General features: G+C 33.7%; 2 protein-coding genes across 3 annotated transcripts; one reads left to right on the top strand and one right to left on the bottom strand.

Moving 5' to 3' along the window:
• The first annotated feature begins 1,280 nt into the window (after positions 1-1,280).
• Positions 1,281-10,206, top strand: LOC120347600 (sodium- and chloride-dependent betaine transporter-like). Of its 2 annotated transcripts, XM_039417643.2 has the most exons (14): positions 1,281-1,396; positions 1,998-2,104; positions 2,722-2,855; positions 3,511-3,637; positions 3,754-3,895; positions 4,111-4,246; positions 4,350-4,484; positions 4,969-5,072; positions 5,331-5,455; positions 6,934-7,046; positions 7,448-7,582; positions 8,279-8,482; positions 8,740-8,907; positions 9,074-10,206. In XM_039417643.2, exons 1-14 carry the CDS (start codon positions 1,374-1,376, stop codon positions 9,158-9,160), a joined length of 1,740 nt encoding a protein of 579 aa, XP_039273577.2. In that variant the 5' UTR covers positions 1,281-1,373; the 3' UTR covers positions 9,161-10,206. The 2 variants fall into 2 exon arrangements, with proteins under 2 accessions (XP_039273577.2, XP_039273578.2); XM_039417644.2 differs by lacking the exons at positions 1,281-1,396; positions 3,511-3,637 and having other exon boundaries at positions 2,005-2,104.
• Positions 9,808-23,122, bottom strand: LOC120347602 (uncharacterized). Its single transcript, XM_078118048.1, has 15 exons — positions 22,323-23,122; positions 20,971-21,120; positions 20,338-20,528; positions 19,705-20,265; positions 18,923-19,102; positions 18,613-18,847; positions 17,888-18,055; positions 13,208-13,351; positions 12,761-12,910; positions 12,277-12,467; positions 11,654-12,208; positions 11,397-11,582; positions 10,850-11,084; positions 10,393-10,560; positions 9,808-9,878 (listed from the first exon to the last, which is right to left on the bottom strand). Exons 1-15 carry the CDS (start codon positions 22,486-22,488, stop codon positions 9,808-9,810), a joined length of 3,351 nt encoding a protein of 1,116 aa, XP_077974174.1. The 5' UTR covers positions 22,489-23,122.

Genomic DNA, 23,122 nt, shown 5'->3' with positions numbered 1-23,122 from the left:
ATGGATCAAGAGCACTCTCAGCGCCACGTTTACACTAGTGCTCTAGCAGTTAGGTCCAGTAAAAAGTGAAAGCTCACCCTTTCAACTTTTTGCTTCACAGACGTTTGGAATATGTCCAAGGTCATGCCCAAAAAATTTCCAAAGAAATACCTCTGGAAGCAGTTGGCGTGAAGATGACATAGAAACTGCAGTTGAAGAAGTGCAAAAGGAGAAATAGTTAAGGCAAGAGATCGAGCATTCAATGTATAAAAATAACTCTCTATTGTCGTGTGTCAGGAGAGCCTTGATTAACGCCTCGGTAAACTAAAAACCGAGAGAAAAGTATACAGGGTCCAGATTTCTCACAAGCTCAAAGTACAGCAAAGATCTTTCAAGTCTCAATGAAACCAGCGATCCAGAAAATTAGATTTCAAGAAGGTTGAGGTTGGAGTGTGGTATGAATGAGGACAACACTTAAGCAGAAGTCCGAGTTAGGAAATTACATAGTAATAAAAGAAAAATTGGAAGGACTATATATAATTGTTTCTGTGGTAAAAATCATCGCAAGGTTTCATATGTTCATTTGGCATTGATAATCTTTGCAGTATCTGTACCGGTATATCTTGCGCTATATTTTTATCTAATATTATGTCCATTCCGAGCGTAACTGTGGGGAGGATGATATAGACGCGATAACTGCAAAGCGTCACCAGGACTACGTTCTACAAATGTTTTGGTGTCGCGTCTTGTCGCTTCCTAATTTAGCTTCTGGGCGCGAGGTCACTAAGGCCGTTTTAAAGATGTGATGATGTTGGGCTTGTTAAAATGTTCATTTTTATTTCCATACCTAGTATTGATACAAAATATACAACGGTAGATGATACAAAAAAGATGTAAACTATTTGTAAGCACGTACAGGAAATTGGGTGTGGCATACAAGTCCTTAAAATTTTAGTCCAGTTTTGGACATTATTTTTAATCTTAAGACATCTAGGCGTTGACGGAAATCCTATGAGACGCCATTAGAGTAATATTATCTCAATTCCGAGCGTTACTATGAGAAAGGTGATGTAGACACGATAACTGCGTAGCGTGACCAGAATTACGTAATACAACAGGCTTTTCTGTCGCATATTGTCGCTTCCTGATTTAGCTTATGTGCGCCATGACCGGGACGCCGGGATGCGATGATGTTCGGCTTAGTGAAAGTATGAAACACAGCCGACATTTATAATGTTATAATAGGCATAATAGAATCTTGCTAGATTAGATAACTAGATCTATAATTTTTTTGTAGATGAATTTGTAGCATTAATAAATATATATATATATATATATATAAAGTACATATTATATTTGTCGCTATCCATAGAAGTTGACTGAAAAGATAAACAATGGAGAATAAATCGGAAAGCCGGTAAGTTAGAAGCTGCAATAACAAATTTATTAGCTTACCACAATTATAGTGACTATTTTAAGCAACTACTTCGAACCATTTACCACAATCAGTAGATAGCATACACGTTTCGAAGTCGGATCGAATACTAGAAGTAATTTACTAACAGTTCTTTAAAGAATCTCAGTTACATTGTGAAATAGACGGTACATGTAACAGAGTACCTCAGTATAACCATATTCAATACACAGTTAGCTAATACAAGTTAATCTATCCATATAAATCCTATTGTAGTATATTTATAAATTTTAAACAGAATCAGCGGCATAATAATCTCTTATCAGTGATAAATACTCCCGAATGAAGTATATATATTCACACTAAGCATACAGCGTATAAAAATAAGCAAAATAATTTGAAAAAATGGTTTATTAGCCATGCAGACAAAGTAGAAATGTCAAGTTTAAAACTTTATTTACAATATTATATATTAACTTTGTTTAAACGTTTTCATTTTTTCATTTATTTTGAAGAACTTTTATATATAATGTCTTACAGTACGTCGTACCTTTAATTAATCAACCGTAATCTGCAAATATTTCTATTGTTAATTTCCTTGCAGAATTACATGGAGGAACAAGTTCGAATTTTACTTCAATGTCTTCGGGTATACTATTGGATTAGGAAATATCTGGAGATTTACTTATCTTTGTTTTAAAAATGGCGGAGGTTGGTAATCTTACTTAGTGATTTTCAATCAGTGTTCCGCGAAAAAAATTTTCGTTCCGTGAACCACTTTCGGTTGTTCCACTTTAATTTGTTGCTTCTAAATTTATTCATATATTCAATACTTTATAACAATTTGGAAAAAGTAGAAATCAAAATTCGCCGAAGAGTCTGTTGTTTGACAAAAAAAAAAAAAACCACAGCGCAAACTCTTAAATATCTGAATCTCGTTTTGAGGTTTTATAACACCATAACAGACCGTTTTTCGGTGACGTAGCCAGGTGGGGGTTAGAATTGACATAGCCTATGTAAAAATTGTTGAGCCAGGTCAACTAGAAGTGCATGTGGTACTAAACTATACCAGACCCAGCTATTGGTCTTTTCGTAAATTCCTTTCAATGACAGTATTCATCGAGAGTCATGAAAGGAATCGAGATAATTAATCATTAGTTAACAGATATTTCATTTGTTCTCCATTTTTATTTGCTGTTCGAAAACAATTTAGCATTTTAAAAGTGTTCTGCGGAACAACAAAAGTTGAATATCGCTGATCTAACTTATGACTTATCTATTAATCTACACACGAATCGCCATATAGTTAAGCATCTGTACTTTCCCAGGTGCTTTTCTGATTCCGTACACCATAGTTGCACTGTTTTGTGGAATTCCACTCATTTTTATGGAAGTGGCATTGGGGCAGCTGTCAAGACGAGGATGCATAGCTGCTTGGAATTCGGTAGTTCCTATGATGAGGGTAATTTAATACTTTACTTTTAATTACAGGACGTGTATAATAGTAAACAGTATCCATGCATATATAGTAATATTGCAATAGGAAGTTTTTTATTTTGTATTTGTCTTGACCCTTCCAAAATGATCTCTCAACATTCTGGAAATCAGTCTCGTCATGTTTTTGGCAGAGCGTATGTTTTCACGACTCTAAAAAAGTTGGAATATGTATATATATATATATATATATATATCACATGAAACAGTCCTCGCCACATTGTGGTCTCCTTGGAAAATGGCTGGCTGCTGGGCTGCCCTATAAAGGGTTTAGTTTATGAACAACTATACTCAACAATACAAGATGACATCACATTTGCATCTACGTACATTTTCCATCCATAAAACTGCACCCGGGACATTTTAATCTGCATACTTTTTACACCCGCGGGCATTGCAGTTATCTATGAATACCATTGTCCAAGAGTGCAAATGTAAATGGGTGCAAATGGTCAGAGGTGCACAACTGTGAGGCTGCAAAAGTCCCGGGTGCAACTGTACGTTTGCGTAACAATAATGATACCCAAACCACGGGTATTTGTAATTATAGCGATTTTATAGACGCAATGTCTCAGACTTTTTTTTTCTCAATTAATATTTCTTGAGCACTGTATTGATTGCAGGGAGTAGGTTACTCATCTGTAGCGATGTCTGGCTACTTCTTGATTTACATAGCTTTGACGATGTCTTGGTGTTTGATTTATTTTGTACGATCTTTCACTCTTTCAACTCTACCCTGGGCGACGTGCGGTAAGCTAATTTTAGTTAAAAGTACTGTCATTCCTGAAAATATATCATATTGCAGTATACTCCATAATAAACTCGACGTAAACTGCTCAAACATTCGACAAAAACCTCATTTTCAGATAACGACTGGAATACAGTTGATTGTGTACTTGTTGGAGAATCTAATATTAATGAAAACATTTCATATGCAAACACGACAGCTAATGAACAAAACGTATCTCGTATAAACAAGGACCATTTGTCGACGTTGGAATTCTGGAAGTAATATTTTAAATAATGCTTTGTCCTTGTATTTCTATAGGAGATTTATTTTTTATTCAAAGGAATACTAATTATGTTTTAAAATTTTTGGATGATTTGTAAAGTGTGAAAAGGATTGTACTTTACATCTAATGAAATAACACCCAAACAAATATTTTTATTATTACAATTTGTTTTCGCCTAAATATTTTCTTATTTGTTTTGTTTTGCGTTAGCGGCTATGTTTTACGACGAAGCACTGGAATTGACGATTTGGGAAATTTTACTAATTGGCCTGTATTTGGATGCTTCATCGCAAGTTGGATCATATGTTATTTATGCATTGTAAGAGGAATACGTACATCGGGAAATGTAAGTCATTTTCACTTGTTTTTATTTCTTCAACTCTTTTCCAGTTTATTTCCGAATATTTAGGTATTTTACGATCGTAATGTACTATTAATTAATCTTACAGGTAGCATATTTCACTGTGCTGGCACCTTATGTTTTGATGATTGCACTTTTAATTAAAGGAGTTACATTAGAGGGTGCAAGTGATGGAATTTTATACTTTATTACGCCTGACGTGAGTCGACTCAAGGATTCCGAGGTATGGATAGATAAAATGTGTTTTAATTAAAAAAAATGTACTAAACGATTCTTTTTCTACCTATCCTGTAACTTTGTATGTGATTCCATATAATCGTACTGCAGTGTTATGGTAAATGAAATGTTACATAATTAATATAAATCAGTTATTGAAGTCTGATCATGAATCACCAAGTGATATAACTTTTTAATCTCGGCAAGTGACAAAACCGAGATTAACTATCAAAATGGTGCCTTCAATTTCGGAACAAGGTTGTGGTCGTTTGACATAAATTATTGGCAACATAAATCGAATTACGATAAAACATTTAGCTTCTAGGCAAAGCAGAAAGTGCCGTTCTATTTGATGTTGTGGGGTTGGAAACGGTGAAAAAGTTTTCACATTTTCAAAAGCAAACTGAAGGTGTAAAGTAAACTATTATGCCACTGCATTTCCATAATATATTATGACAAACAGATCTTTATCACGTCAATATATTTGTCAGGTGTGGTTAGACGCCGCAAGTCAAGTAATTTTTTCCCTTGCTTTATGCTTTGGACCTCTGATTGGTTTTGGAAGTTACAACAAGCCAAACTTCGACTGTTACAGGTGAGTCAGCGTATTGTACTACATAATATATTAAATCAGACAAACTTAAAATTTCTCCTACCCCAAATCCCACCTTATACTCAACTTCCGTTTTTTTTTTCGAATATAGAATACGCAGTATGAGTCCTATTTTTCAATATATAGCGCAAGATTATATCTGATTAATTACGAACAAACAAAAAGTTAGTTTAAACAGCCCATCACGATTTTCTCAGGTAAACGTGAACTCCGTTTTTCAAATTTTATGTTGTTTTACAGATGTGCGTATATATTTGTTGGGGCTTGTTGTGCAAGTTCTTTGGCATTTGGTTTCACAGTATTCAGCTTTCTTGGACATATGGCAACCATCTTAAGCTTGGATATTAAAGATATGGTTGAAGGAGGTAAGTTGAATAGAACTTCTAGTAAATTTCTGTAGATCTGTTCTGTAAATCTTCTAGTTGTAAATATTACAAGTCCAAGATTGTGAACTATATGAATTCATCAACTTTCTTCTTACTTTGTTCGGAATATTTGCAAAAATTCCTGGACGACTTTAATTTGCATTTAGGATTTTTGATTGACACGTACAATTTTCAACATCGTATCTATAGTATACTACAAATGCTAAAACCTCAAAATCATTATTGATCACTTTGAATTGTAATCTCTGGTATCAAATAAACAGCACTTACCGTACCTAGTCGACAGTGCCTCAGCGGTATTGAAAAACTGCAAGCACGAGCAATATCAAAACAAAAGACGGCCGTCACGCTTGGCGGAGTGGAAACCGTGTCCCTGTGAATCAAAAAACAGCGGAATTTTAGGTGAAATATCAAATCTCATAGGATTGATAGGAAATATAGGTACAATTACAAATATAAGTAATAGCCTTCTAGCGACTACAATAACCACTGAAAATTGTTAACCAATTGCTCGCAGATGGTCGTGTCGCAGATGATCAGTAGATTTAAATTTACGCGAATGTGGAACCGCCACAAGGAACGTAATCTTTAATTATGATGACGTCAGCGCACACAAAAAGCGCATATCATAGAAGCCACAGATATGTTTGAAATAAATAAAAGTACTAGCCTTCTAGCGAAAAAAAAACTTAACCACAGAAAATTTCTGAGCAATTGATCCAATAGTTCACTACGAGTAGAAGAAAGATATACGAGCATGATTATCAACAACAGCAAAATAACAATACGATCCATATGTCCACCTCGTGGTTACTTTTTTTTGTGAAAAAATATTGCTTTTCTCCTTAACTACAAGACCTAAATGCTTTGAAATTTTCAGTGATTAAATATTGTTGTTGACGATAGAATACTATTACTGCGAAATTTCCCATGATGCCTATGAGATCTGGTATTTCATTTAAAATTTTGCTGTATTAATTTTTATTTATGGAAACAAGGTTTTTAATCCACCAAGTGTGACGGGCTGACGGCTGCCTTCCGTTTTGATTTTGTGAACTCGTGTAACACGAAAGTCCAAAGTTTTACAATACCATTGACGCTCTGTAGACTATAGGTATAGTAAGTTACTGTACAAAGCCACATACTGTAAAGGATTCGATACTACAGTTGGGAATCGAATCATATGGCTTTATAAATCAAGTTGGCACAAGACGTATTAATCATCATTATCACAGGACCTGGTAGAGCTAGGGCAGCTAGGGTACCGCTACTGGTAAGTTACGATGGTCCAAAGTTTGAGCGTCGTTCAGGATATTGGAGAGAATGTTTGGGTAAAATATTTCGTTTTGGTATACGTGTTCATTTATTTGAGCATTGCTCTCTTGTTTGACCACTAGACGTTGCCTAAACACATAATGCTGTATAAAATAGTGGAATGATTACATTTCGATATACAGGTCCTGGATTAGTATTTGAAGTATTGCCTACAGAGTTCGCGTTGTTGCCGTTTGGTCAAATTTGGTCTGCGATATTCTTTCTTGCATTACTTGGACTCGCTATTGATGGATCGGTGAGTAGAACGAAAGAATTTGAGTTACACTCATTTATGAATGAATTGAATTGATTCGCTTTATCGAATTATGTGCTTCAGTGGATAACATTGTTCGAAATTACTCAAAGACAAAGTTGATAAAGTTACAAGTAATTAATATTTTTGATGACGTCATGACACAGAACTTCAAACTGAAAAAATGAATCCAATAAAGCCAACAAAAATTCAAGTAATAGCCTTCTAGCGACAACAACAATCTTCAACAACTCAAAATTCAAAGCAATTGGTCTGATAGTTTGAGAGAAAAACGTTTTTTTTTCACAACAGCTACTGTAAGGAAAAACAACAACAACACAATAACAAAGCGATCCATAGATCCACTGTGTTTCCAATAACTCAATATTTCTATTTTAAATTAGTACGCGACAATAGAAGGATGTACTACAGCACTGGCGGACTACCTTCCGGAATATTTTGAAGGCAAACGTTCTCATTATTGGAGAGCTGTATTTTGTTTTGTGCTCATGCTTGTTGGACTTCTTCAATTATTTGACGTAAGTCTTTTTTTGTTGTACACTATTTATCTGCATGTACTGTATGTTTTTATAAGTTGGTTATTGTAAAACGTTGCATAAAAATTTCTTTGTCCCTATAATTGTATAAAAAAAAAACATAATTTTTTGAAAATTTTAAAAAGAATAAAAAAGTTATAATTTATTTGGCACGCAGGTTTATGTATTCTATACTGGTTTTCTTTACACAGAGGTTATCGCGGACTAAGAATTTGCAGTTACTATTCTGAGTATTTGTAGCTGTATATAATTACAAAAAAAAAACTACTAGCTTGCTGAAACAATGACTTGTAATGCATGTTGGCCCTGACAGAAGAGCTGTGAAGCTCAACATCAACAATTTGTGTTCCATTGACGAACACTTGAATGAAGACTGGAAATTAAATAAGTTGACTTTGCTAAAATCGATCTTTTGGTTGCTGTTCTTGTTGAAATTCTCATTGTTGTTGTTTTTGTGTGGGTTGTGAAAAATCGCCTTTCTTCTTAACTAAAAGACCAATGAATTTCAAATAAATTTGCAGTCCATGAAAAAGAATGAAGTCGTTTGAAGGCTGTGTATTTTTAATTTTTTAGATCTGCCTTGATTCATCAAATGTCCGATATTTCAAATCAATTTTTGCTTTTTCCATGATTCTCGGGAACACATTTGTACTAATACTTGCGCTTTCAATTTCACAGGGTGGGATTTATATTTTTGAACTAATAAATCGTTATGGTGCCAGTGGAATTTGCATCTTATGGGTTGCAATTTTTGAAGCGATCACAATTGGCTGGATTTATGGAATAGATCGTTTTTTTGATGACGTCACTAAGATGATTGGATATCGTCCACCAATATTTATCAGGCATTGCATAAAATACGTTACTCCGACTTTTTGTATGGTAAGTACACATTGCAGTTGGTTGTTGCCAAATTATTTCTACGAAACAATTTTTCATTTACTTCCTGGAAAATGTGTTGACGCAAAAGTTCCCTAACACTCTAAAGCTGAAAAGTATAGCAGGGAGAATCATAAATATCAACACAACACAAAAAATATACAATTACACACTGCTACTCGTTATATAGATTGTGAGACTGATCTGCAAATGCTAAATACGACGGATGAGTTTTAACATCGAAATGCACTTGTTTACAGGCTATTTTCATTGCCAGCTGTGTAAAGTACTCTCCACTGAAAATGGGAAACTACATCTATCCATGGTGGGCTGATATGATAGGTTGGTTACTGTCGGCATCTGTGGTTTCTTGCGTACCGATAATTGCAATCAAAGTCTTGTTCTCTTCTGAAGGAACTTTGAGACAGGTATTGAATAAATAAATATTGTTACATTTTCGTTAAAAATATGGGCGTTATATATTTTTCCGATAGTAAAACAACTTAGAACGCGTTATTTATTATTTTAATAACCATTTTGATTATCAATTGGTCATCATCTGATTTTGTTATATCTTGTATGTTTATTTTCTAGAAATGGAAATCTTGCATCACTCCTATCCGAATGCAAGGCGTGGAAGATGACTGCGATGAAAAGCAGGACACAGCAACAATTGCATGACAGATACAAATTGAAAGCAAACGATGGATATCTGACAGAAAAAAGCATAACACAAAAAAATTAATGTGAAACTAATTCTCATAATTAGTTTCACAAAACCTGCCTTTTTAAAATTTGACCTCTATACATAGCTGCAATAAAAACTATTCAAAAGAGCAATTTTACCCAGGCCACACGTGCAATGTAAATCTACACCTGAATATATGGTCGCTAAAAAGAACAATTGACGTAAGACAGGAGAATATCCACGTTTTGTGTGTACCTTGAAATGTTTTTAAAACTATGATATAGGTCTTCTCTAAACTTTAAATCTAAATGCCTCGCTGGCATAAACCGACAATACATGATAAAGGCGAAATATTCTCTATTGGCAATGTAAAATTTAATTATTGAAAAAATCAGAATATTCAAATAGCATAAATATTGTGACAGTATCTGTACTGAGGTATGTTACAGCCGTCGTTCACGCTTCATATATATAATTGGCTTCATTTTTTCTAAAGCAAATGGGTGAAATAGACGTAGAAACCAATGGTCAGACCTTCCGTAGGTGATTTAGTTGAACCCCTATAATTAACAATGATGTAATTCACATCGCGCTGCAACAGAATTTTGGTTTATTTAACAAAACTATTTGAATTGAAGCATTATAGACGAGTTTCTTCGAATTCGAAAGAATCTGTCATTCTTTTCTTCCGTTGTAAATAAGCAGCCACGCCTGTTGTAAGAATGAAAAAAATCACTGAAATAAAAACTATAGGCAACGCGCCTACACCTATAGACTAAGCATGATACATTAAAATAAACTTCACGTTGTGTGGTACAAATTTACAATCTACATTTTCAATTATTTTTACTCATGCTTCTCAATATGTACGAAATGAAACAATGATGATTCACCATTAGATTGTTACTGAGTAACACAGCTCATATAAATTTTTGCTCGTACACGTTTCCTAATTTACTATCAATTTCATGAAACAAAGTCTTCATTTTTATATTTATCAGGCAATGATATTGTACAGATCACTTTTTTTGATGCCATGTTAAACTAATAATAATCGATTGTTATTTGTATTTTCCTGATCTGTGCTATAGTTTTTTCACAAAGTATAGAACAAAAATGAACTCAAAACTTAATCACCAAAAAGCATATTTAATCGCAAAATGCCTTAACGAAAAATAGTGGAAAATAAAATAATTATTTGGCATCACTCCAAAATACTACTTACCGTATCCGAACATGCCCAATATCAGCATTCCAATTTGGACATATATTTTAATGTACACACACAGACTGGTACTCCAACCGAATTGAGTTGCAAATCCGGCTGTAATCCAAAACGCCCAAGTGGTGATTGCAACATCATGACTGCCTTCGAAATATTCAATGTACAGGACTAACATGAACATAAATGAAAAGATGATTCCAATTAAAAAGATACTTTGCAACCTTTCTGAATTTTGTGCAGCTGATAAGGATTGTTATTTGTTATTAATGTATATTACTATACGCTATATAAGATATATGTCAATGTTTCAATGTGAATACCTACTGGACATAAAACCAACGTTCGACTGACACTTTACAATAACAATGACTAAGAATTGCAAAGAATCATAATGCGATTCTGCAAAATTGCACACGAATTGAAACTTTTTTACACTGTCAAAAATCCGAAAACATACCGTTTAACAAAGTTTGCCATATTCCATCTGATACTCCAAACGCAAAATAGATTAAGAATATTGACCATGCCGATTCGAGATTTGGGTCCCACAGCAGACAATATGAATAGCTGCAAAGATCAACAACCATTGAAAGTATAAAAAATGGAGTTCGACCAAGTTTTTGACCATATTTCCCAACAATGTAAGATAAAACTGCATCAGAAAATCCAAAGGTCGCCATATGTATCCCAACCTGAACACAGATACTCAAATATATGAGAACATGTATGCCTATTAATTGGAATGAAAGTAAAGAAATATTTGAAAATATCAATAAAGCGATTATCAATATAACTTGAGCAGAATAAAACCAAACCGTATTGAAATCTATATGCCGCATTTGTGACAAAACCCGTGGCAAAAACATGATTCATAGCTTAAATTCAAAAATTGAGACCACATAGTGAGTTGGCAAAAAGAACCCAAAACAGTCGCTGGAGTATAATAGATTTTTAACGTAATGTCAACATATTTCCTAGATTTCTAGAACGAGTTTTGTACTAACCATCTCAACTCCTACAACGCAAGAAGAAAAGGCTCTAGTTAACTCAGAAAAGATAAATCCTTGCGTTAATCCAAGGTAAAAAGTAATTGGAATCAGAAGAAGTTGTGAAGTTTTCAGCATTTGTTTTCCTAGGTCTTTCAAAGCTTCAATATATGCACCATCGGATCGTGAATCAGTTTCGTAAACCTGAAACAAAAAAAATAGAGAGGTATTATCATAACAGGTCCATTGACTTAATAGAATAACGTATGTCTCACAGCAGATGAGGAATCTTGGTTCATTGAAATTTTCACCGTACTGCTCTTTTTGATTGTTTCTTTGATTGTGATTTCTGAATCATTTTCAAGTTGAACGGTCATGTCGCAAACGTTTTGTTGAATTTCAGTATTTCTCGAGTCAGATTGATTGACATCTTCATGATTATTATGGTTTTCAATTTCAAATCCTTGGTTCACTTGAGGATTTATCGTCTTTGATAATTCTGCATCGTAAGTCTCGCTCACGAAAGAAATTGTAACATCATTCGGTACAAAGTAATAATGACTAAATATAGACATAAGACACATGAAAGTTAGAATGCTTATAAGAATGATTAAAGTTTTATCATTTGTTGGAACATATTGGTTCAAAGATCCGTCGACAAGTGTAATATCTTGACAATCATGAGATCCACAATACTCGAGGTTGTTGAAATCAGATATCGTCGTTTCCATAAGCACAGTTGTGAAATTGTGTCCGTTTTCATATGTATCGCTTGGAAGAGGGTCATTGAAAGCGTACAAAACGGCGTAAGCAACTAAGTTCCCAAATATCTGAAAATATATTGTAACATTAGAACTTAGAACCTATTTGCAAAACATCGTAAAAAATGATAACATACTTGACAACATTGTAGGCAAGTGAAAAAATATCCCGAATACAGATTGACGTAAAAATCGTTTCCTTTCGATTCGTGATTTCTTTCAGTAGCAAATTTAGTGGCGAAATAGAAATTGATAATAGTCATACATGGCCAAATTGTACCTTCCCCAGCTCCAACTAATATAGCTGCTGGAATTAATGTATAGAATTCTGAATTGAAAAAACAAAATATTTCATTAATGAACAATTTGAATTGAAATAAAAAAAGAACTTTTCATATGAAATGGTAGGATGGTAGAGAACCAATATACTTGAAATATGATAAAAGTAAATAAAGATGACCGATATATGTACCAAGTCATAATCATACTATTTAGTTGTATGCAGGAAAAAAACTACTCCATTTGATTCATGGATGAGAAACCGGTGATGCGACAAACTTAAAAGATGGCATAAAGCCATATTTGACATGTGCTACAAAATTTACACTTATTTCAACGTACCTGGATATAAATTAGTAACGATGTATATCATATATGTGATTTCACTAGCTATTAGACATTTCTTTACTCCATATTTTCTTATGAGGATAGTCGTGAAGAAAACCAGAAAGAGATCGCATGCAATATATGATGCAGATATGGAAATGGTGCCTTTAACAAAAAAAGATCATGATTTAATTCTGCAATATCCCTTATAACGTGCAATATCGAGACCTCATAATTTTTAAATTTCATTGCGCAAAAATATGCAGTTTTATAAATAATAGCTTCTCTTTTCCCAACTGAAATATGATTGGTGAAGCCTTCACTAGAATGTTTGTTCTCTACCTAGTCATTCACTTTGTTGATTTCTAGTTGTCACGGTTAAAATTACGAATGACAGGTACAAGACATATTCAGTCCGTGCGTTACTCAGTTAATTTTAGCAACGGAAAAATCTTGACTCACCTAGACCGTCTTCTATGTTGATACTTGATTGCAAATTTAATATTGCACCATACGATGAAAATGTCAGAAACATTCCCAATAAATACCCGAAAAATTGATTCCGTATAGATCGCAATTTCGCCGTAGAGCTCTCATCTTTCATATTTTATTTTTCAATACTTATATTGATGAGCACATGCCTAATTCTGTCCCGATTGAACCATGAAATCAATCGCGAATCGCTACTGTTATAGACGCCAAAATACGACCCATCGCATCAGTGTTTACCGAAACACCATAATCGTAACGACGCTTATGTGCATGTCACTCTTGGCTGTTCAAATTGTAGTAAAATAGTTGGGATTCGTGGGTATCTAAAAATCGCTATAAGTTTAAGGCAATCTCAATTGGACGCTTTGACTGTCATAAAAAACTGCAGGCCTAATTAGCATTATTTGATATTTATTATCCTTAAGATTTGTATGAATTTGTATTTCCCCGAGAATCGGTTACCTAATTTATCTCCGTAAAGTTCAATCAACAGCTAATCAACAATATTTCAAAGGTGTTACTGCCTGGTTGATATTTTTCAGCATTTAGTTGTTTTTTAAAATTTAGGTATAATCCAAAAAACTACACTACACTATAGGGTCATATTATTAATATAACAATCATTTTTGAATGACAGTTGATTTATTATCATTTTGAATCAAATTATAGGTTTTAACCTTCTAGAGACAACATTAATCTTTAACCATTGAAAATGTCAAAGCAATAGGTTCATTTATTTAAGAGAAAAGCAAATTTTTTTCATAACAAAAAGAACATGATTTTAATCAAAAAACAACAACAACAACATAATGCCAAAACCATCCGTATGTTCATTTCGTGTCCAATAACGCCTTTAAATAGTCTAAACCCAAAGTATTTTCGCTAATGTAATAAACTTTAAACCTAAAGTAATCTCAATTCCACCAAATCAAATAAACGTAGACATAATTCGGTCATACAAATAGAACTTTAGTTAATGATTACCTATGCTTTGTCACTGGTGAATGGCAACGTATGGTGCAGCAATAATTTTGCAGATTCCAAAAATCATAATTGCGCGCGTGACGCTCGCAATTACATAAAAAAAATCGGGCGAAGCTTACTAAGTTAAACAATATAAATAATATGTCTTTGAGAAACTAATGTTAAAATTTTATATCTGTAAAATGCACCGGGATTGAAACAAGAACTCTATTGAAGCTTTGCGTCAGAAAGTTCAAATATTTTTGAATGTATTAGGGTAAGAATATCGATATTGCCCAATTGTTTGATCGATAAGGAACGTACAGTTATGATTTCTACAAAGTTTTGAGCTTGATCAGAGCGCATAGTTTAGAAATAAGTTTACGTGAAACTTAATTATCAAAACTCTCATAACAAATAAAGAGTATCAGTCGCTTTATGTATCTTTACAATTTTTAAGTTAGAATTCTGAAGTGTCTGATTATTAGGCTACAGAAACCCATCCTAAAATTTTCATTGTGGATGTTTAGTTTTTTGCGGTATGTTCGAGTCCTAATCTCTGCATTGTACTATTTACCATGAAAAAAATTATGATTTAATTCATTGAATTCAAGCCGTCGCATTCAGAGTTCAAGATAGGGAACTTTTCTGTATTTCGATGACGTTCAGAAAAAACGATTAGCTTTAAACGATCTCAAAATTTTACTCAGAAAATGTAAAAATCTTTAGCAAGAGTGTTCAAAATAGTGTTATGATGAAAACTGTGTCGTCTATGACAAATCAATAAAACATAAACGAAATGTAAATATAATTGAATATTTTTCATGAAACAATACTGTTAATTTAAGAAAGAGCTCGGTAGTGTCAAATGAAACGGCGTGCTTTAAAATTTAACATTTAGGTTCGATCTTTGTGGACAGACGTCATCTTCCAATTCATTTCAACCCCAAGTAACAATCTAGCGACCCTGTCGTCGTATATTGACAGGATGTGTAAAAAACTAATAGTTAGAAAATCTAAACCGTGGATTGTGACTGTTATTCACCAATAGCTTGATAACAGAACTCCTACAATGCGATACATCCTGATATTGGTACTCGTTGGACATGAAGTGGAGACATGTCTTGTTTTGTTAAATTGTTGAGGTTTGTCTTGTAGGTTGTAAATTCGCGCAATTTTGAATTTTTGTTACTTAAAGATGGATTAAACAATTCAAAGTCTATTACTTATTATTTTTTTACATTACATTTTTCTTAAGAGACCCGATAATTTGTCGTTTCTCGATTTCAATGTTATATTTCTAATCTTGGGAGCGCTTTTCTAATATAAGAACACTTTGTTCTGTCACGATTGTGTTTTGGTCAAACTCATTGCTCAGCTATAGGCCTTACCGTACCGACGCGCAACATTTGGTGGTCATGTATTTCAGCATTGTTCTCTTGTTCTCCTTATGTCGAAAAAATACAATTTACTCCTTTTGTCGAAATTTTATTGAGCGTGTGATACAGCAGAAGCCACGGACATATATATATATATAGAGAGAAATTTTGTTAATCGAGAAATAGAAAGTTTCAAGAAAAAACGAAATATCATAGTACATAAAATGTTGAATGCATTAAAAATATCACAATTAATTATAAATATATATGTAGTAATTATACATTTGCGATACATTATTACAATCGAGTTTCCTCTTCAGCAACCTCAGTCAATTTCTCATTTCGATGTAAATATTCAGCTACACCTGAAAAACACGTAATTCGACTAGCAAAATCTAATTCTTGGGTCATCGTTATATTTAGTGATATCTCTAGCGCAGGGATAAAATATATAGCTCTACCCCAGGGGTCGGGAACCTTTTTGGTCAAGAGAGCCATAAAGGTACATATTTTCACTTGCATTTCCGTGCGAGCCATACAGCTTTTTTTTCTTTAATCATGGCTCAAATTTTTACCTAAAACTCAACACATACAATGTCTCAATATACATTCAATGTGACTTCTGATGCTGCATATTGTCACTGAGGGCTTTGAACGAATGCTCACATGCAACCAGGGTTGCCAGATCCCAGTAATAAAAAAAGCCAAATAGGAACGAAAAATAGCCAACAATTCTACTAAGTACAAAAGCTCCATGATTTGATGACCTTGGCACGAGAATTGGTTTGCAATATGCTGACGTAGAGCCATCAGTTCATTTAGTGAGCCACACAAATGTCTTTTTCCATTGAAATATATATTTCGGTTGCTATCATGGCAATTTCCACTCTAGTGGGAGGGTTTAGAAGTAAAAAGGATTAATTGAATGGCAGCATCAGAATCTACATTCGACATAGTACAGTTAAGCTAACAACATCTATATAAAAAAGTTGAAAAAAAAAATATAACTAAAAAGAAATATCAAGCGGACAGCATTATTCAACAATTCAATATATACATACGCTTCACTGCTTCAGTATATGATATGCCTTAGCTTAAAATATTCTCCCTAAAATTTTCAAAACCATCATTTTTATTAAAAAAAAAATCATCTAACCATGTGCCGCTTACAGGGGGACTACTGATAGCTAATTTTAGCGTATAGTTAATCCCATCGTTCGTGAGACTAAATTTTGATTACTGCAACTAAACTAAAGCTCCTGGGAGGGCATAATGACAATTAAGTTATACAACTATTTTTTGGAAACAGAACTAAGAACTGACAAATAACACGCAAAACTAAAAATGAGGCAATGCTTACAATTCTGCTTGAACATCTGTGCCCACTAAAACTTGATATTGCTGCGACATTGGCGCACATTATGCTCATTTAAACATTAAAGCAGTATTGTGGCTACTGAAAATAAATGAATAAAAACACTTTAACGCAAATATAACACTCAATTTTGACGTGATGTGTGTGTTTCTTGCGTGGTCGTCAAAAAACCGCAAGTATGTTGTATAATGATTGATTCATTGATTCGGTCGCCCGCGAGTGTTATGTCCACGTCCCGTATACCAGATATTCGAATAGTAAACTGCTATTCTAATATTCGACTTGATATTCGAACAATTTGCCAGCCCTACCCAGTAACCAGAAATAATAATTTGATTGATTTTATGTTAATAAACTCGCCTTTTATGTATTATGTAATTACCTACACCGAAATTAGGACTTATCTGGTATTAATGTTTGGTACAAACGTTTGCGGCCCGCGACCGATTTCGTGACGTGAAAATGGCCCGCGAGACGAAAAAGGTTGGGCAGGCCTGCACTAGTGAGATTAGCCTTAGATTTTTCTGGGAGCCATATGCCGTCACTAAAAGAGCCATATATGGCTCGCGATCCATGGGTTCCCGACCCCTGCTCTACCCGCTACGATGGTCGCTGGCAGCTCTTATATCAGTTTTAGTTTAGTTTGATGAAGTTTAAAAAAGTGTAAATATTGAGTCAACAGTGTCATGGAGAAAATTTGAAAACTGATATATCACGTTTTCGTGCTAAAATATGCTATTGAGAAGTTTTTAATGTCGTATATTAGGAATTTGAATATATTTATTTAAGAAATCATTCAAAAATGTTTAACGCTTAACAAGTTGAATTTACAACTCAGGTGAAATATGATGACAAACAAAACGTAAAAACATTTCAACAAAAAAGCATCATGTTATCAAAACACAGATTTCTCCTATCTTTGTTGAAACTTACCGTAGCAAATCATTCCTACGATGAGCGTTCCAACCTGGATATAAATCTTTACGTTTACACAGAGCTTCGTACTCCACCCAAATTGTAAAGCATAGCCCAAGGTTGACCATAAAACCCAGCTTGTGACTGCAACATCGTGACTTCCTTTGAAATATTCAAGGTACAGTACTGAAACACAACAAAAAAAATTAAAAGTAAAGTATCATATATTTTCACTACTCTCAGAACAACATACGACATCAAATCATGTATTATTCACATTGCTATTATTTCTCTTGTATACGTTTAAGAAATATTCAAATTCACTTGAATTCGAATGATTCGTCCTACCCTTATATTATTGTTACGTCGTAAACACCATAAAATAAACTAAAAATGATTTCTCATTTTCCTTAACAATCAGAGCTTATTGAATTACAAAATTACAAATGGTTGTGATAGGAAGGCATTTAATGGTATATAAATATCTATAACACAATCCAGCTGTAACTGGATAGAAAAAATTGAATATTTTTTCTCAAATAAGTAAGTAAAACGTTATTGAATCAGAAGCGTATGCCTTTTATTTTGCTCATTGAAATACGAGCAACATCCTTTTAAGCACTCTTCGAAAGTGAGTTTCGGAAAATGGCGAGGCGATATACAAATTAATTTGATAAATGAAGTTAACTGTATCCTCAATTAGATAATTTTACACATATATAAGGTTATCTCGTACTATATACCATTTGTCAATGTTTGCCATATTCCATCCGTTACTCCGAAAGCAAAATATATTATGAAGATTGACCATGCTGATTCGAGATTTGGGTCCCACCAAAGACAATATGCATAACTTCCAAAGTCAACAACCATTGAAAAAACAAAAAATGGAATTCGTCCAATTTTTTTCCCGACTTTCCCAACAACGTAAGATAAAACGGCATCAGAAAACCCATAAGTTGCCATATGTATTCCTACCTGTGAAAAATAGTGTCAAATTGTTAACGTAAAATGATGTACTTGCTTATCGTGAAAAACTATATATAAACGTACCATTTCTACACCAACAACGCACGAAGAAAATGCCCTCGTTAGCTCTGAAAAAACGTATGCCTCCAACAGACCCAAGTACAATGTTATCGGTATCAATAACAACTGCGTGGTCTTTACCGTGTGTTTTCCCAAATCCTTCAAAGACTTCAAATAACCTCCTCCAAATGTTTCTTCTGCTTCCTAAATGAAGAGACAATATTTTGTCTATTAAAATTGCTTGAAACGAGCGAGTACATAATGCTGAAGTAAAAAACTTGACTATATATATATACTTCAACAAGAAATACAACAACAATATTTTGACCAGGCCGCCATACATAGGAGGAGCTGGTGACTGGAAAATAGGAACACGTAATTTTCGTACAGATTCGTATTCTAGGTTAGAAATCTCCATAAAACTCATTTTAAAAAGCTTTTCAGCAACTGAAAATTGATAAAAGTGGAATTTAGAAAACATTCTCTTTTTTTGTCAATTTTATTCTTTTTAGTCGCTAAAAAATTAATAAAAATGGGGTTGTATTCATTTCTTCAAGTTCTTACCTGAGTACAAAAAGCACATCTTTGGAATATCAAAAATACTAAGAGTAACACCAGACTACGTTATAATGTGAGTTCCACGCTTTTTTATGACAAAAAAAAAAACGATTAACAAAACCAAAAATTGAAAAAAATTAAGGTGGTTTTCACAATTTACATGTCAAAAACTAACAGAAAATTTAGATTATATAACAGTGGCATGAGCTTGAATAATTTCTTGAATTATGGGTCAATTAAAAACTCACATAGTGTGCCGGATTTAGATTTTCCGATGAATGAATCTTATCATAGAAGACCTCTGAGAATATTTCTTCCTTGTTTATACTTTTGAAACTAGAGTTCGAGTTTGAGTTGGTGACACTGGTACATTTTTTATTATCACCAATATCCACATCATCTTTCTTTCGTTGACTTGAATCGTTGAGTATTTCGTCCGCCTGTACTTCGAAGGCCAAATTTACATAATTTTCACTAGTTTCGGATTTATCTTTATCTATAACTTCGCTTATAACTACAACAGTAACATCTTCAGATATAAAATACCAGTGGCAAATCATAGATGTGAAGCACATAAATGTTAAAATGGATATGAGTATAATCAAAGAAACGTTATTCGTTGGAATGTATTGATTCAAAGACTCATCGACCGCCGTGCTATCCTGGCAATCATTAGATCCACAGAACATCATTTTGTCAGAATCCGAGTACGATTGAGTAGTTGTGAAATTTTCAGTGTTTTGTGTGTCGTTTGACTCAGAATCAACGAATGCGTAGAGCACTGCATACACGATGAGGTTGCCAAATATCTAAAAATTGGAAAAAAGTACTTTTTGTCGTAATGTGATGATTGTATTTCCATCTCACTTGAAACTAGTTACCTGGCAAAACTGAATACAGGTGAAAAAATATCCCGAGTAAAGATTGACAAAGTAATCGTTTTCTTTATTTTTGTTTTTTTTCAGAGTCGCATATTTTGTGGCAAAATAGAAATTGATCAATGTCATTGATGACCATATCGTTGCTTCGCCAGCTCCAACTAGAATCGCTGCTGGTATCAGGGTGTAAAATTCTTGAAATATAAATAAAAAAAAAATTCAAAATAACATAAAAAATTTCAAAATACCATAAAGTTTATCCGGTCTATCCAAAAATTTTTTTGTTAATATCTATCCATTCTGATTTTTGACATAATTGTATTTGTATGCTCTTCAAAAATCAGGTTGCGAAGTACATATCCTATTTTTAGTCAAACGTGAAGGCGCCTAAACAACTCTTTCTTTTCGAATATTGCTGCGTGCAGTGAGAACTAGCGTAATAAAAAAATGAATCACTTTTGCACCGCCTTCCATAATACCACACTAATGGACCCAAAAAGTCGACAGCAAAAGTCGGAGTAAAAATAGAAGCACAAAAAAGGATTAGAATCAAATTGCTTAGAGTCGTCGTGATTAATGCCAACCACAAGAGATTTCAGATAAAGATTTATAAATGCAATTACATAATACACTTACCGGGATAGAGATTAGCAAGAATGTAAATTATGTAGGTAACTTCACTTGCTATCAAACATTTCTTCGCTCCAAATTTTCTCAAAAGTATTGTGGTAAAAAATACAAGAAATATATTGCAGGATATGTATGACGTAGACAAAGAAATCGTGCCTGAAATACCGTTATTAACTATGTTTAATAAACAGTTGGTTACCAAATTGATCTATTGCAGCGTTAGATCCGTTGTATGCTTGTTAAATACAAAATATTGATTATGAAAATTACTCTAGAACTTTATTTTGTATGAAAATAAAATTTAGAATTGTTTTCGTTAGAGTATGCTTCGATTTGAAAATGTCATTTCTTTACAAATAAAAACGACGCGGGCAAAAAAGTGAACGCATGTCAAATTGGTTATGTTGAATAGTTCAATTACGTTGATTAAAAATTGAGGATTCAGTGCTATTTGACGATGAAATAATGAAATATTACCTAAAAAAATTCGGTTAGTGAATATCGTGTGATAGAGTATTGAGCGTGATAAAGTATTGAACGATTAAAAAGAACGATTGAAAAACGTTAAACTCACAAAGGTGTTTCATTTGCGCGACTATCAATTACTTTTAATGAATCTGACAAATGGAACAGTTTATAGCAGGGGTGGGCAAACCCCGGCCCACTGGTCAAATCCGGCACGTTGGGTAATTCAATCTGCCCCGCCTGATGCTGCCACAACCAAACTAAAACCAAATTTTTCTATGTTTTAGCTAAAAAAGAGATCAAGAAATTTGTTAAGATTGCGATTACATTTAGTTTTGGCACGAAGCTTATTGTTTTCCACTTTTCTTTTGTAACACTGTATTAACGTTGTTCATAAAATGTAATTTTTACGTCACACTTGCATGGCCCGCCAGTCTAGGTGGGCAAAATTCTTGGCCCTTGGTCGAAAATATGTCAAATATCTCTGCGCTGTCCATATGTCGACAAGGATAATTTTTGAGCTGATATAAGTTTGTTTTATTGTACAGTGCACACTGTTACACCGTGACACCACCCGTGGATATGAAGCGTCCAATATCAAAATCTAATCAACAAAGTCTGCCTTGAATATCCTCCTTTCTATTTTCTGTTTTTTCTTTTCATTTTATGTCATATTATGCAAAATAGTAGAACCGTAACGGTTTGCAGTAATAGTAATAAATCATTTTAGGCAGGGCTCCGCCGTTGGGCGTATTTGTATTTTCAGACATACAGGACACAAAACTACTTCAACATTATTGGAAACTGACATGGAATATCGATTTTTTATAAACGATTTAGCTAATTATTGCCAAATTAGACAATGTTAGTGAAAAAGATTATATTTATCTCACCTAATCCATCTTCTATATTAATACTCGACTGTAGATTCAATATTGCACTGTATGATGAATATCTCAAAAACACGCCAAGTAAATATCCGAAGAAATGATTACGAACGACTGATGTTCTAGCTTCAGTTTCCTTTCTTTCCATTCTAATATTTTCTTCACTTCGCATGATGCAAAATAGCAACTTTGTACAGCCTGCTTTACGAGCACACCTCACTGTTTACTGTGTCGCGACAATTACCTGTCACCGCACGAGATTAAACATTGTCTGACCTGAATGTATTTTGACCGATTATCGCATATAACCTAATAGACTAAATGTAGGGTCAAATTTATTGCTTTACATAATGAAACAGTTTGTGCCATTGATTGATATAGAATTTATTGAAGCCGACGGTCTAGTCGGCTACTGCAAATTCGATAACATCGTGCAAGTCATGGTCTGCATATTTGTAGATTTCTATAAATTGGACTGTTTTACATCCGTTTTGTTTTTCTGTAATATTTTATTCGTTGTTGCTTTTCTCTCTGTCGCAGTCGCCTCAAATGACCAGTCTAACACAGTGGTTCTCAACCTTTTTTTAGTTCGAGGACCGATAAAATTTCAAAACAAATTTTGCGGACCGGCGGACCTTCAAAATTAACCAAAAATGTCATGAACACAAAACATAATCAAAAGAATGCAATTGTGACAAAGGTAGGCGGTGTTAAAGAAGACAATTCAATTTAATGAGAAATTTGCTGCTGTCTTTTTGATATTCTACGCGTTAAACGCAGTTCTAATTAGGTTTCTACAAGGCGAA

The sequence above is a fragment of the Styela clava genome, chromosome 11 (assembly GCF_964204865.1).
Source record: "Styela clava chromosome 11, kaStyClav1.hap1.2, whole genome shotgun sequence".
NCBI lineage: Eukaryota > Metazoa > Chordata > Ascidiacea > Stolidobranchia > Styelidae > Styela > Styela clava.
Note: the sequence above shows the minus strand (reverse complement) of the source record. Positions and strands in the feature narration are given on the sequence as shown.

What these genes read in the sequence shown, in the direction of transcription:
- LOC120347602 (XM_078118048.1), bottom strand. Translation starts at nt 22,488, where the DNA reads ATGCGAAGTGAAGAAAATATTAGAATGGAAAGAAAGGAAACTGAAGCT. An exon ending in ATGGCAAACATTGACAAATG is followed by an intron (nt 18,056 to 18,612) that starts GTATATAGTACG and finishes GTTGTGTTTCAG; the next exon opens with TACTGTACCTTGAATATTTC. An exon ending in CGTAGGAATGATTTGCTACG is followed by an intron (nt 13,352 to 17,887) that starts GTAAGTTTCAAC and finishes TTGAAAAATAAA; the next exon opens with ATATGAAAGATGAGAGCTCT.
- LOC120347600 (XM_039417643.2), top strand. Translation starts at nt 1,374, where the DNA reads ATGGAGAATAAATCGGAAAGCCG. An exon ending in GTCGACTCAAGGATTCCGAG is followed by an intron (nt 4,485 to 4,968) that starts GTATGGATAGAT and finishes TATATTTGTCAG; the next exon opens with GTGTGGTTAGACGCCGCAAG. An exon ending in GACTTCTTCAATTATTTGAC is followed by an intron (nt 7,583 to 8,278) that starts GTAAGTCTTTTT and finishes TCAATTTCACAG; the next exon opens with GGTGGGATTTATATTTTTGA.